Source organism: Aquarana catesbeiana, linkage group LG02 (genome assembly GCF_042186555.1).
Source record: "Aquarana catesbeiana isolate 2022-GZ linkage group LG02, ASM4218655v1, whole genome shotgun sequence".
In the NCBI taxonomy this organism is placed as follows: Eukaryota; Metazoa; Chordata; class Amphibia; order Anura; family Ranidae; genus Aquarana; species Aquarana catesbeiana.
In genome coordinates, this window is record NC_133325.1 from 133,741,887 (window position 1) to 133,757,014 (window position 15,128).

Below are 15,128 nucleotides of genomic sequence, written 5' to 3' on the forward strand. Positions count from 1 at the left end.
AGTTGCCTGGAAAGTCTGGGTTGGATTCTCAACCTAGAGAAGTCTTCCTTAAAACCGCTAAAAAGCTGGAATATTTGGGCCTGATCATAAACACAGCCCAGAAAAAGTGTGTCCCATGATGTACGATAAAGAAAATAGGATTTTTATAACGACTTACCTGTAAAATCCTTTTCTTGGAGTACATCATGGGACACAGAGGTCCCTCCCCTCTTTTTGGGATTTAAGTATATTGCTTTGCTACAAAAACTGATGTGCTCCTGGAAGGAGGAGGTGGTTATATAGGGAGTGACCCTCCTGGATTGGGTATACCAGTGTCCATCACCTGAAGGTGGCCTATAACCCATTAAGTTATTACTTAAGGCTCTGTGTCCCATGATGTACTCCAAGAAAAGGATTTTACAGGTAAGCTGTTATAAAAATCCTATTTCCTGACACAGCATGACAGCATATACGTATGGGTAGGCTCCGCCCCCTGCCCTATCTCAGGTACGGTTATACTATAAGAGTAGGTCTCCTCCCTGCCCACAGCATTCTCTTTTTTTTTCCCCTCACTGCTACAGCCGGTTATGCTACTGCTGAAAGCTGAATTTTTATTTTTCCCTCACCTTTGCCGGACGCTTCTGGCCAAGCCGCACAGTTTCAAGCCTCTCCTGTGTCGATGCTCCCCACTGTACAGGCATACATGAATGCCTATATGGGGGAGACCCACCCCCCACCCCCTTAAGGATCCAGGAATAAAGGGGGATGAGTGCATCTGGTCTCTAGGGATTGCTCGATTACCGTGACGCCATGGATGGACATTCATTGGACTTTCTGTTTGGACTTGAAGCATGCAGGTGGTAAGGTACCACATGGTGCACAAATCCATATTATTCAGTTACTGCTGCAAGTATATAGTTTCTGAAGGATTGTGGTTGTGTCTGCAAAAATGCTAATGCTGATAGCAGGTGTGCTGAGCTGAAGCCTTCCTATTAACTGAACAAGCCTGGCCCTACAGTCTTGACTTATTTTCTGCAGGTATGCTGTTAGTTTGCATTTCTGAAAAGCATATATCACACATGCGAATCTTACTGGCTGTGATAGTGCCACTCTGTTACTAATGTTTCACATGTTGAAGTCTGTGTCTGCAGTATTACTAATGCTTGGACTGATAACAGGTGATACTGAGCCCTTTCCTATTAACGCAGGGCCTGGCCCTGCAGACTTGGCTCACTGTGTATTGATGCTTGGTTGTGGTATGATCCTTGGCAGGACATGCGTCTAAGGTAGGTTTAACCTGCTAGTGCTAATTGTCAGATGACTATTAACTTGCGCTGCTTACCTGTGATTACATTAACTCTACAGTATGAATGACTGTTTTGTGTTTATTTCTATGCATTTACATGCTGACCTTGGTGTTAAAATAAGTCAGGATCTGTTTAGTCACATTCCTTAGTACTTACCTGTTAGCAATGTGTAATTGCTTGTGTTATTTGGGGTACCCCACAGAGAGATTTGTGGTTTTGTAGTGGTTACTACTTATGGCAAATACTCCCAGGCATGGCTACAGGCTTTCAGCTCATCTGTGAACCAGTAGCAATCAGCCTACCTAGAGACCAGCAACTTTAACTAAGATGAGGGCAGGTAGGTATATGCTATATCCTAAGAGTGCACATTATGGGCATAATGAGTGTAAATCTCTCCAGTCCTCAACACCAACACCAGTCAACCTGCTTCTGCAACAAGGGACAGATCCTCTTCAGCCCTGAAGGAACCACTATTTAGTTAACTGCCAGAAGAGGCAGATCAAGAGATCTCTACGGTAATCATAGTGGTCTGGTGGTAACTGGTGTGTCGGCCTAAATGCAAAATATAGTTGCAGGCCAGAGGCAGTGACAAATGGGCAGAGACTGAGAAAGCATACAGTCACTAATGGTTCCATACCAAGCCTAATCAAACAGCTGTGTTTATTTAAAGGCAACCTCTACTTCAGAGCTTGCTTCTGGGAAATTACTATGGCAAGTTGACATATCAGAAGCAAGAGGTGGATACTTTAACCCCGTCCAAACTGACTGTGTGGAGCTCAGGTACTAAGCTATTCAAACAGTCATCTAAAGGGTACCTCTGCCTCAAAAGCAGCCGGTCAAACAGGCTTCATCATATTAACCAAGGGTGCCATTCTTCCAACAGAAGAAACAATATCCTTTGCAGAGACCCTGGGACAGCAAATGGATCTGGAGATGAAGAAGGTTCATACTACTGTTAAGTAGTGTCTTGCGACCTGCGATTGAACTCACTTCAATAGCCAGACTGTCAGGACCCCAGACAGGGTAAAAGCAGAGCTCTGGTCAGTGATAAACTCTGTATGATGGCGGATCCTAGATTGAAAATGGAGTAGCCAATGATGCAGTTCAGCCACTGTGGATACAAGACTGTATGCTGTTTCTCCAGTAATCATTGTGGTCAGTGAACCCTTATGGCTCATCCCACAAGTAAACACATGCCGCTTTAAGTCAGAGTGGTGACTGTTCAAGTCGGATCTGGTGATCTCTAGAAGGAGGATTAATCCGTTATGTTAATCGCCAATGACCAGAGGATAGCCAAAAGGCAAAGTAAGAAGAATGAATGACAGGTTAAACCTGGGAGAACTATAGCGGAGAATAAAGAATCAATAATCATCTTTATTTGCCTAAACCCAAGCCACCCAGTAGGGTCAACTGACAGTCATATGTAAATTTGAGCTTAGGATCCGTGGGTCCTGTGCATTAAGAAAGCCAATGGAATTTTCATTCCTCTCTACTAATTCTTTGCATCCCCTCCATGATGCATTAGAGCACAAGGGTTGTGGCTACATGGTCGTTGGTCAAAAGTAAAGACTTGAATAACAAGTGGAAGGATGAGGATCCAAAATTGCATAGGCCATCATTGCAATTAATCTCTCTAGCCATCAGTAAGGCTTGACCTCCACAAATCATACCCTATGATTTCCAAGGAGTATCGTTCGTAGCGGTGCAACTCCAAGTTTCAGCGACTTCAAAGTAGTACCTACACTACTTTTGATCCCACTGTGATCTAACTTGGGGCCATGGACATCAAGAATACACAGGCATTGATTCAAGTCGCATAGAAATAGCAGTAAGATCGCACAATTTTTAGGTCGCAATAGTGGAAACCTAGGCTAAGACTGTAGATGGTCTTTAGACCTAGCAAGTTGCATAATCGCATGGTTGCTTAGTGGGTGAGGTTGAGGATAGACACAAGTCGATCAAGTCCAACCTATGTGTGTGTGATTATATGTCGGTATTACCTTGTTTATCCTGTATGTTGTGGTCGTTCCCAAGAGTGTGTTTGGGTGTGTGTGTGTGTGTGTATACATACGTCGAGATGCCCATGTTTTGGCAAGTACCTTCGCTTGGCCGTTAGAATTCACTACGAGTTCATCTGGCAGACTGTGACCTTTCCACAAACTCCGGGCATTTCCCGGGATATTGGGTCCAGTAGGGGCTGACTTGCAGGAGCAAAGACTTCTGGTGAGCCTTGTTTGGGCAACAGGCTGGCGCAATCACTTCCAGGTTCTGGGAAAAAAGTCCTAGTACAAACTATGATCGAGTCGGGAGGAGCCATCATCTAGAGACCAACTAGTCTCATTACAACAATGACCTACCAGGAAGCAGTTATGAATCTCTGAAAAAATACAATAAAGTTACCCTCAGAGAGAGCAACAGTATAAGTATCTCTCTTGAACAAATAGCTCTTTCCCATTGGTCGCATCCCATGGTCGCATGAGGGGTAAAGTAGCCTATAGTAACCTATGTGATCCGAAGGGCCCAAGGGAAGGTTGACAACTGTATTAACTGGTTTTGTAGTAAGGAAAGACTTTACTTCCTGCACCAGGAACAGTGACTCCACAGAGGAGACAAGTCCCCTTTTTGGGGAGGTAGCTAAGCTAACTAATCTTTCAGCGTATCAGCTATTAGGCATACCAATCATCACAAGTTGTTACTCGCCCGGTATTCATGTCAATGGAGGACAAGGTGTCCAAAAGTCAGAGTTGCAATGGTCGTAGACTGAAGTCTTTCCGAAATGCAACAAAAGAGCCTCAACTATGCTGCAAAGACTCAGCAAAATGGGGAAGGCCTATGTTCTCTCTCAAGAAGGAATGCAAAACTAGTCAACTTCTGTCAGAGGCATCTCCCAGTCAGGTCTACCAGCCCGTAAGGTTAGGGTTTTCTAGAACTTCCTGCCAGACGGCGCAACATACAAAAGCCGTTGGATGACAAGGGACAGTCTCCAAACCAACAAGCCGGTCAAGGGATCGGCAACAAGTAAGGCTATCAAGATATTGGTCTGATAGTAACCTGGGTGGCTTCCCAGAGGTGGAAGCAGAGACACTAATGACAGATGACAGCCAGCTGGGTATGCAGATTAGCCAATATGTATATTGAAGAAACCTAATAGTCTCCAGGATCCTTATCCGGATTCGCAGCCGTTCAGTGGTGATAAAAATAATTGCCCTGTGGCTTGCAGGCCATGATATCCGCGGGTACAGTCTTAGATCTGAGAACCTCCTATTCTCCTTCCTGAGATCCAACACCTCATACAGCGTAGCCAACGGTATCGTCCAAATTCATACAAGTTATATGTAGATGCTGGAGACCAAGAAGTGGAGGTCTCACCTTTAGTCTTTGAAATTCTATGGAAGTCAGAACACCTACTCCAGACTTCAAGTACATTAGATACAAGAAAACCTGCAGAATTTAAAGGATGGAATTCTCTGTTCCTTGCTGTAAGGATTGAATAGTATACAAGTAAGCCTAGAGACGGCATTAAAGGATACATGAAACTCAGTCGTGTCCTCACTCTCTGGGATCCAGTAACGGTTGCATATCTTGGCAACCAATTCCGAAAGACCTGGGCAGATTATTCTTTCCCTCATGGGGTCTTCCAAATAGTGTGAGACACGTTGTCTCACTCTCCATTCAGAAGGATAAGACATACTCAACATGGCCAGTAACACGGAATAAGAATTCTGTATGGCAAATAGGTCTAGAAGGATCTCAGACATGCAAGTGTCAAGCCATAAACTACCGTGTTGCTGAAATTATCAGGCAAAATGGCTCTAGTCTCTTCCAACACTATACAAAGGTTGGTATCTTTGCAACCTGGGTTAGAACATCATCCTTCTGGCATATCCAAACTAAAGTGTTTGAAGTACCACAAACATTGAAAAAAGGTTCAAGGTTAAAGAGAGACATAGAATTGGCCCTTCTTCAAGGAGCAGAATGATAGGCTCATCAGGCCTAACGACATTAGAAGACAAGCACTGTCCAATGAAGACAATCGCAAGGGGGCGGATCAAGTCAGTCAAAGGGCTTAGATGGCTATGACAAATCTATCGCATAAGGGCAGAGACCGCTCTTCCAAACTGATTGCGCATCCATGGGCGGAACTCCACAGGAGTCCCTCCAGAGTTAATATGTAAACTAAGACCTGGTCTACATTCAACACGCTGGGGGTCCATTCTTGTGGACCCAGCAGCCTTAAAGTGGATGTAAACCCGAAATGTTTTTTTTTATATCATACTGTAGAGTATAAGGTTTCCTATCATTTGAGCCCATTCTTCTTCTAAATCCTCTTTTATTGTTCAGTGAGAAAAATCTTGACAAACTGAGAAAAACTTTGTCAAATCCTCCCCCTTGCTGTGAGTGACAGGTTAATTACATATCTGGTGCACTAGCCTAAGACACAGGCATTATTTTTTAGTTCACTCCCCCACTCCTTTCTTCAGCAGCTCTGCAAGGATTGGCTGTTCCACACCTCAGCATGATTTGGCATGCTGAAGTCATGTGGTTACTTTCCTGTCTTTTCACTGGATGTTAGAGATCATAGCAGAAGTTCAGTGTTAGAAATACACAGGAGAAAATGCATATTGACAAGGAGTGTAGAGGTGGGCGGGGAGTCTACTGACATCACGACTCCACCCACCGAGCTCCAGACAACAGACCCACCCACAGAATATGCAGTTTTTTTGGGTCTAATAAAAAAGAAATGAAAGAAAGGCTTTGCAGTGATACTAAGTTACGAGAATGCTGCGGGCAGGGAGGAGACCTACTCTTTTATAGTATAACCAGTCCTGAGATAGGGCAGGGGGTGGAGCCTACCCATACGTATATGCTGTCATGCTTGCATCAGGAAAGGAAAATTTCCTCATTTTTGGTTCTGAAACAAAAAAATACCAGGTTCAGCTACTTTGCGTATATGAAAAAAATGAGAGAGCTGCCTAAGACCAAGAACCAGAAAGTGCCTGCTATGCAATGGCAAAAATTCATGATACTTTTTTTCTTAAGGCCTCATGCACACTTTTTAACTCCACTTTTAGAGACGTTTTGCCTTTCTTTAAGCCTATGTGTCCATGTACACACAGGCATTTTAGAGGCAGAAAAAACACAGGGCCAAGCATGTTCAGGAGAAGGGCCTTCCAGGCATCAAAACGCTTCATATGCCTAAAAGTGTTAAAAAGGTGTGTCATTCGCTTGGGCATTCAATACAATGGCCAGAATAAATTAATATTCTGGCCAATAGAAAGAATGAAGGTGCGTTTTTAACACTGCTTTTTACTCTGGAGCATGGGTATCCAGGGGAGAAATAAAAAAACGTCCAGTGTGCATGGGGCCTAACTGTTGACCATCCTCTAAAAACAGCACTTTACATTTAACTCTCTCAACACTTAACCCTAAATTGATTCTAACACCAATTTAGACCCATGACTAAGCCCTAATACTGTTGCCTAATATTTTGCATACTCGCTCATCCTGTGTTGAAAGCAAACAATCCTGTGCCAAAAGCATACACTCCCAATATCTCAGCACCAAAATGTGATCTGAGAAAACTCTCTTGTGCATCTCTCTGATTTAGTTTCATAGATTACTATAGAAGTACAATTTCTCTGATTTCTAGTCCAGGCTTTGGCCACCTTTTAATAACCTTATGGTATTTGTTTTCTGTACAGGGAAGACTCTATGATGGAGTACCTGAAAATTGCCCAGGATCTAGAAATGTATGGAGTAAATTATTTTGAGATAAAAAATAAAAAGGGCACAGAGCTATGGCTGGGTGTGGACGCATTGGGCCTTAATATATATGAACATGAAGACAAGTAAGTGTTTTGGCATCTGAAATAATTTCTGTCTTAAAATAGTTATATACAGTAAGGGAAAAAAGTATTTGATCCCCTGCTGATTTTGTACGTTTGCCCACCGACAAAAAAAATGATCAGTCTATCATTTTAATGGTAGGTTTATTTTAACCGTGAGAGACAGAATAACAATGAAAATATCCAGAAAAACTTATTTTACAAAGTTATAAATTGATTTGCATTTTAATGAGTGAAATAAGTATTTGATCCGCTATCAATCAGCAAGATTTCTGGCTCCCAGGTGTTTTCTATACAGGTAACGAGCTGAGATTAGGAACACTCTCTTAAAGGTGGATCAAATACTTATTTCACTCATTAACCACTTAAGCCCCAGACCATTTGGCTGACCAGAGACCAGAGCACTTTTTGAGATTTGGCACTGCGTCACTTTAACTGACAATTGCGCGGTCGTGCGACGTGGCTCCCAAACAAAATTGACGTCCTTTTTTCCCCACAAATAGAGCTTTCTTTTGGTGGTATTTGATCACCTCTGCGGTTTTTATTTTTTGCACTATAAACAAAAAAATAGCGTCAATTTTGAAAAACACATTATTTTTTACTTTTTGCTATAATAAATTTCCCCCAAAAATATATATAAAAAATGTGTTTTCCTCGGTTTAGGCCGATACGTATTCTTTTACATATTTTTGGTAAGAAAATCGCAATAAGCGTTTGGTTTGTGGAAAAGGTATAGCGTCTACAAAATAAGGGATAGTTTTATGGCATTTTTATTTTCTTTTATTTATTTTACTAGTAATGGCGATCAGCGTATTTTATCGTGGCTGCGACATTATGGCGGACAGATCGGACGCTACATGTGACACGACACTGATCACCACTCCCGATCACAGGGAGCTGTGATCAGTGTCACTAGGCAGAAAGGGGAAATCCTTGTTTACATCAGCATTTCCCCGTTCTTCTCCGCGAGATGATCACGGGTATCCCCGCGGACATCGAGTCCGCGGGACCCTTGATCACACTCACGGAGCTCGTGGCAGGGTCGTGCGCATGCCGCCGGCGGGACACACACGACCGCACGGAGGCAAATTTTAAATTGATGTACCTGTACGCCCATTTGCCTGTCCGTGCCATTCTGCCAACGTAAATGTTCGTGCGGCAGTCGGCAAGCGGTTAAAATGCAAATCAATTTCTAACTTTTTTGAAATGCGTTTTTCCTAAGGCGTCTTTCAGGACAGCACCTCCCACTGGACCATAGGAAACACCTTCTTCCTCCAGAACTTTAAAGGAGGGAGGCACCGGAGGCAACGTCTTTTGGGAGGGGAGTCAAGATCTCCTGGGTGCTCCTGAGAAACAGGGCGTCCTTTTTTGTTTTCCTAGACCCGCTGTCCTCCCGTCCTACCCAGGCATCAGCAGCAGTAGCAATCGGGCTCCTCTTCCCCTCCTGGTGCTCGGTGAGAGCCGAAGATTCGGTGGCCCGCACGGTCTCAAGAAGCCATATTTACCGGCGGCCGTGCCGGAAGTGAAAGGGCGGGTCACCGAGTCGGCGTAAGCGTCATTTCCGGCGTGGACGCAGGGGGGGAGGGGGGAGGACAGGAGCTGGCATCTATTTCCGCTTCTGGTCCAGTGCAGAGGCACTATGAGAGTCCGGAAGCAGCGTGTGAAGCCACGAGTGGAGAGCTGCACACCTGACAAGGCATCAGCGTCTGCAGCGGTGGTGACAGGCACCAGCAAGGCTCAGGTAGGAGGCACCGGTTAAAGTCTGCCTTTTTTTCCTTTACCCTGTGGTTTTGCTCTTCCTGATTTTTCTTACCCCCTAGTGGCAAGGGGCCTGTCTGGGCACTGGAGGCTGACTGGTTTCTTCCTAGTGCACCTGTGTGGTTGTCCTTTTGAAAGTAGAGACTGGGTCTCACTAAAAAGGTCCTGTTTTGTTTTTTTTTTCCCCTTTTTGTCTTTTCTCATAGGCTAAAAGCTCTGACCGAAAAAAGAGATGTCCTTCTTGCAGGGCCAAAATGGGAGAAAATTGGAAAAAAGCCCTATGCAGTGCTTGCATCACTTCTTTAGTTAAGGAGGAATTGGCTTCTGTTTGTGATGACCTGGTTGCCTCTGTAAAGAAAAAGCTATGTGCCACGATTCAAACTTTTCGTGACTTATTAGTTAATTAGGCTGCTAGTCAGCCTTCCACTTCAGAGTCTTCCCAGGGTTCTATTCCTATCCCGGTGTTGGAAGCTCTATCTGAAGACCCTTCAAATAGGGAAGAGCAGTCCCCTGCTCCTTCTGTTAAAGACTCGGAAGAGGAGGCTGAAGTGACCCCCTCCAAATTTAAGTTATCCCTAAAAGAGGTGTATGGGCTCCTTAAAGCTATTCATGTTACACTTGGCTTAAGTGAAGAAAAGAAAGAATGATCTCTTCATGACCGCATGTATGCAGGGTTAAACGAACCTAAGGCGCGGACATTCTCGGTTCATTCGGTCATTTCTGACACCATTAAAAGAGAATGGCAGGATCCGGAGAGATGATCCTTTTTTTCCCAAGGCCCACAAAATAAGTTTTCCTTTTGAGGAGGACCCTTCTGCAGTGTGGAACAAGGTGCACAGGTTGGATGCTGCCTTCTCCCAGGTCTCAAGATCCACAGACCTGTCTTTTGAAGACATGGGGGTTCTGAAGGATCCAGTGGACAAACGCATGGATCTTTTGCTCAAGAGATCATGGCAATCAGTCATGAGCAATTTAAAGCCAGCAATGGCCACAACATGTGTAGCCAGGTATCTAGAATTTTGGGTTAACCAGCTAAAATCGCATATAGTGGCAGATTCCCCCAAACAGGAGGTGTTTGATTCTTTTCCTACCCTGATTTCTGCTGTTGCTTATATTGCAGATGCCTCGGCTGAAACAATTAACATGTCAGCTAGATCAGCAGCTTTGACAAATGCCGCAAGAAGAACTCTGTGGCTAAAGACCTGGCCAGGTGACACAGCGTCAAAAAGCAAGCTTTGTGGGATTCCCTTTTCGGGTGACCTTCTTTTTGGCCCTGATCTAGATAATATTCTAGACAAGACTTCTGATTAAAAGAGGCCCTTCCCGGTCAAAAAGAAAAAGCAGGTCCCAAAATGTCTTTTTCAACCTCAAAAAGCTCAGGAGCAAGACAGCAAGTTTCAGGGGAGAAGAAAAAACTGGTCCGCACAAAAAGCAATGACTCGTCCCTGCGGGTGGGCGGAAGACTACATGAGTTTCTTCCGCAGTGGTCAGGGATAACTGCAGATCTGTTTATTCTCACCACTCTCTCGCTGGGCTACGCTCTCGAGTTCACGAAGAGCCCCCCAAGAAGGTTTTTGATAACAAATACCCCACGAGATTCATTAAGGGCCCTGGCCATGAAATCCTCTCTAGAGGAACTGATGCAGCAAGATGTAGTAATCCAAGTGCCACTAAAAGAATGGCAGGAGGGGTTCTATTCTCATGTCTTCCTGGTGAGAAAACAACAGGAAAATTTCGATTGATCCTCAATCCAAAGCCTCTAAACGAATCCATCAAATACAGAAAGTTTAAGATGGACTCAATTTTCTCAGTCAGAAATCTACTGACGCCAGGTTGCTTCATGGCGTCAATAGATTTTAAAGGATGCATACCTGCATGTTCTGATCTCCCCCCAGTCCCAGAGGTATCTCAGGCTGGCAGTAAAGATGGAAGGCGTGGTAAATCATCTACTGCAATGCATTACACAGCGGGAGACACCTTCCATTACTAAAACAGCGTGTGTCACCCTCTGTGTAATGCATTCTGTTCAGCCGTCCATTGAAACAAAGCCCGCCCTGCCTCCTCCTTGTCCGTCCGTGATAGAGGAACACGATGCTGGGAAACTGTATCAGTGTTCTGCTTATCACAGACGAGGAGGCGGGGTGGGCTTTGTTTCAATGGACGGCTGAACAGAATGCATTACACAGCGGGAGACGCACGCTGTTTTAGTAATAAAAGGTACGGCTCACTCGAGTATAAGCCGAGGGGGAGTTTTTCAGCCTAAAAAATGGGCTGAAAAACTCGGCTTATACTCGAGTATATACGGTAATTCAGTTAATGTTAAGGAAAATTCAGAAGGAAATTGTACCAATCATTCTAATCACACCCTTTTGGCCAAAAAGGGCCTGGTTTCCAACCGTTCTGAGAATGGCGGTCGAACCTTGTTTGCATCGGCCCCTCAGGCACGATCTGCTTTTACAAGGCCCAGTAAATCATCCAGAGGTGGCCAGTCTGGCGCTCACAGCTTGGTATCCGAGGAGCAGCTCCTAAGGAGCAAGGGCTTTTCCAATCGGTTAATTGCAAGACTAATGTCAAGTAGGAAAAAGGCGACAAGGGACATTTATTCTAAGATCTGGAAGGTTTATAATACATGGTGTAGTTCTTCTGCCCAGGACCCAGGGAGCCTTGTCTCCATTCTGGAATTTTTACAAAGTGGAGCAGACAAGGGGCTAGCGGTTAGTACCCTGAAAGTGCAGGTTGCTGCGCTAGCAGTATTCTTAGAAAGAGCTGTAGCCTCAAATCCGCTGGTAATCAGATTCTTTAAAGCTCTTGCGAGATCTAGACCAGCACCACTTATAGCTTTCCCTAAATGGAATCTGTCGATAGTCCTGGAGTCCTTTTGAACCTTTAGAAGAAGCGTCTCTCAGATATCTCACTTTTAAGACCATGTTTCTGATTGCCATTGTCTCTGCACGTAGGATCAGTGAGCTAAACGCTCTTTCAGTTAAAGAACCTTATTTATCTATTTTTCCAGATAGAGTTGCTCTACGGACAGACCCAAAATTCTTACCGAAGGTAGCTTCAGTACAGAATCGTGCTCAAGACATTGTACTTCCAACCTTCTGCACTAACCCAGCAGGGGAGAAGGAGATTTTTTTCCACATGTTGGATGTCAGGAGGACTTTGTTGTGTTACTTGGAAAGGACAAAGCTCTTTAGACATACAGATTCACTATTTGTGCTTTTTTCGGGCAACAGAAAAGGTTGCCAGACTTCTAAAGTTTCTTTAGCGAGGTGGCTGAAATTATCCATTTTAGAAGCTTATTCGCATGCAGGGTTGTCTCACACTCAACCAGAGCACTGGTGGCCACTTGGGCAGAGAGAGCTGGTGCCACCCCTGAACAGTTTTGCAAGGTGGCAACGTGGTCAAGTTTTCATACATTCGTAAAACATTACAGGCTGGACCTCACATCTGCCAGCGATCAGGCATTTGGCAGAAAGGTCTTGCAAGCTGTTGTCCTGCCCTATGGGGATAAGTCTCTGTTATCCTCTCAGGTGCTGTCCTGAAAGACACCTTGGGAAAAACCAAGTTAGACTTACCGGTAACTTGTTTTCCAGAAGTCTTTCAGGACAGCAACATCCCGCCCTATTGTGTTTGATATACTATGCTGTGACTAACTTATGTGTTTATATGTTCCAGCCGGGGCCGGAGGTTCTCTTCTACAACTGAGGTATGGTAGGGAAGGTGCCTCCTTTTAAAGTTCTGGAGTAAGAAGGTGTTTCCTATGGTCCGGTGGGAGGAGTCACTATCTCTCAGGTGCTGTCCTGAAAGACTTCTGGAAAACAAGTTACAGGTAAGTCTAACTTGGTTTTTCTGGATATTTTTGTTCTTCTGTCACTCACTGTTAAAGTAAACCTACCATTAAAATGATAGAGTAATCATTTCTTTGTCAGTGGGCAAAATGTACAAAATCAGCAGGGGATCAAATACTTTTTTCCCCTCACTGTGTATTTAAACATATATACATTAAAGTTACACTCATTTTATACCAGAGATTTACACCAGATATCATGTGGACAAGCTTAAATAACACCACCACCGCTTCTGCCTAGAGCCCTTTATAAGGCACTTGGGCACTTTCTCCCACTCTTTTGCCCCAAGGAAATTACATTGTTGCAAAGTGTAATTTCTTCAGTGTTGTCACATAAAAAGATATAATAAAATATTTACAATAATATGAGGGGTGTACTCCCTTTTGTGAGATACTATCTATTGGCATCCTTGTACAAGGTATGAGCAAGCCAATACACTGACAGAACTGCAAAAGACCTACAGGGCATCGGCAATCTGCTGATCGCTGGTGCAATGCTTTACAGGCTCCTGCAATAAAAAATAATAAATGCACATTTTTTTTTACCTGCAAAAAAAATGTGCATTTATTATTTTTTGTCAAAAAGTGACCCTATCCTTTAACACGTGCTTGAATATTTTTAGTTTGATTGGTGAGTACAATGTACTTAAGTAGTAATGGCCTTTTCCCACTGGCATTAGAAGCAGGAGTTGGAGGTACGTCTTTAACTCTTCTCAAACTCCTAGTAAAGCAGTCTGCAATTAAAACTGTGGACAGCACACAGTGCTGTTTGCAATATAAAAACATGAAGTGTTTGCGTTTCTGCTCTTAAAAAATTAAGCATAATGTTGAAGGATCTCAACTCCTTCTGTTCAAGTCTATGGTAATGCACCATAAACTCACTGGCATGCATTTGCAGCAAGTTTGCAATGTATCGCAAGGAGTTAGACCTGTTCACAGCAGCTAAGAAAAAAAAAACAGCGTTTTTAACACGCGTTAAATGCGACACAAACTCAGCAACTTGCATTAACGCTATAGATGTGTTTGTTAAGCATCAGTATTTTGAGCAAGTGTGAACAAGGACTTCTGTCTTAATGATAATATAATCAATATAGCAGATGTATGTATATGGCCTTTGTTGTATGCTGTTAAGTAATGCGTCCTCCAGGTCAGCCATAAACTGGTTAGCATATTGGGGTGTCATGTTACATCCGATAGCGGTACCCATACACTAAAAATAAATGTCATTATTATAAAGTGAAATAGTTGTGTGTTAAAATAAATTCAATCAGATGTAAAGCATCACTCTCACCAAATCGCAAATACAGTGCTGAGGATAAGAATCTGACATGCACCAATCCTATCTATTGTGTAGGAAGGACAGAGATTCTATAATCTACATCCATAGTCACTAGAAATGCATTTGGTAGCAAATGCTGTATATTGTGGCGTTCATTTTGTAGTTGTCAAACTCTAAAAACATTAAAAAAAAAATTAATTTGACCATGAAGTCACAATATACCCTTGCTCAGGAGAAGGTAATGTGATGCTGCTTTGGGCTCTTAAATCAAATGGCTCCGCTGTCTTGATTTTGAGTGCGTAACATTTCTGATAGTTTTCTTGAAAACCCGTTGCTCTGTGCAGATAAAAATCTTCCCTTTTATTCTCAATGCCTCTGAAACCCAATTTCAATTCAGTATTCAAGTGTCCTTTTTTTTTTCTCTCTTAAGATTGACACCTAAAATAGGATTTCCTTGGAGTGAAATCAGGAACATCTCATTTAATGACAAAAAGTTTGTTATAAAACCCATCGACAAGAAAGCGCCGGTAAGAGAAGTGGCTTAGTTTGTTACTTGGTTGACTTTCTGCAGCAAGTGCTATTTAGCCCTGGTTCACACTATTGCGATACGGGAACCAGCGCGATTCCTGTGCGGGTTCCCGCATCGCATCTCCCTCCCTTCTTTTACACTGCTCTCTGCGAATCGCTGCAGGTGTCAATACAAAGGTACCTCAGATCGGATCGCAGTACGAACTGTGAATTGGGACAGGAATCGGATTGCATGGCTGTGAACACACATGCGAGCCGATTCCAGTGCGGGAAAAAAAGGTTCCTGCAGCATTTTCATGCGAATGCAATGCAAGTTCAGCCATACAAACTGTATGGCTGAATTTGCATCGCGCAGACATCACATGTGATCTGCATGGTTCGCAACAGTGTGAACCCAAGCTTATACTCCTTCAAGTACCAGATTTAAAGTATAATTGCCTAATACAAAGATTAAATTAAAAAAAAAAGTGTGTGTGTATATATATGTGTGTGTGTGCGAATAAAAAAATATATAATATATATACATATAAATATATATACATATATAATGTTTTTTTTTTTCTCTCGTAATTCGTATACCT

General features: G+C 43.3%; 1 protein-coding gene across 1 annotated transcript in view; it reads left to right on the forward strand.

Annotated features, from left to right (window-relative positions):
* The window catches only part of RDX (radixin), a 227,520-nt gene that overhangs the window by 146,521 nt on the left and 65,871 nt on the right, over positions 1–15,128 (forward strand). Inside the window, exons 7-8 of the mRNA XM_073613487.1 lie at positions 6,989–7,135; positions 14,450–14,546. Of these exons, the coding sequence (XP_073469588.1) occupies positions 6,989–7,135; positions 14,450–14,546 (244 nt within the window). The remainder of the gene's footprint in view (positions 1–6,988; positions 7,136–14,449; positions 14,547–15,128) is intronic.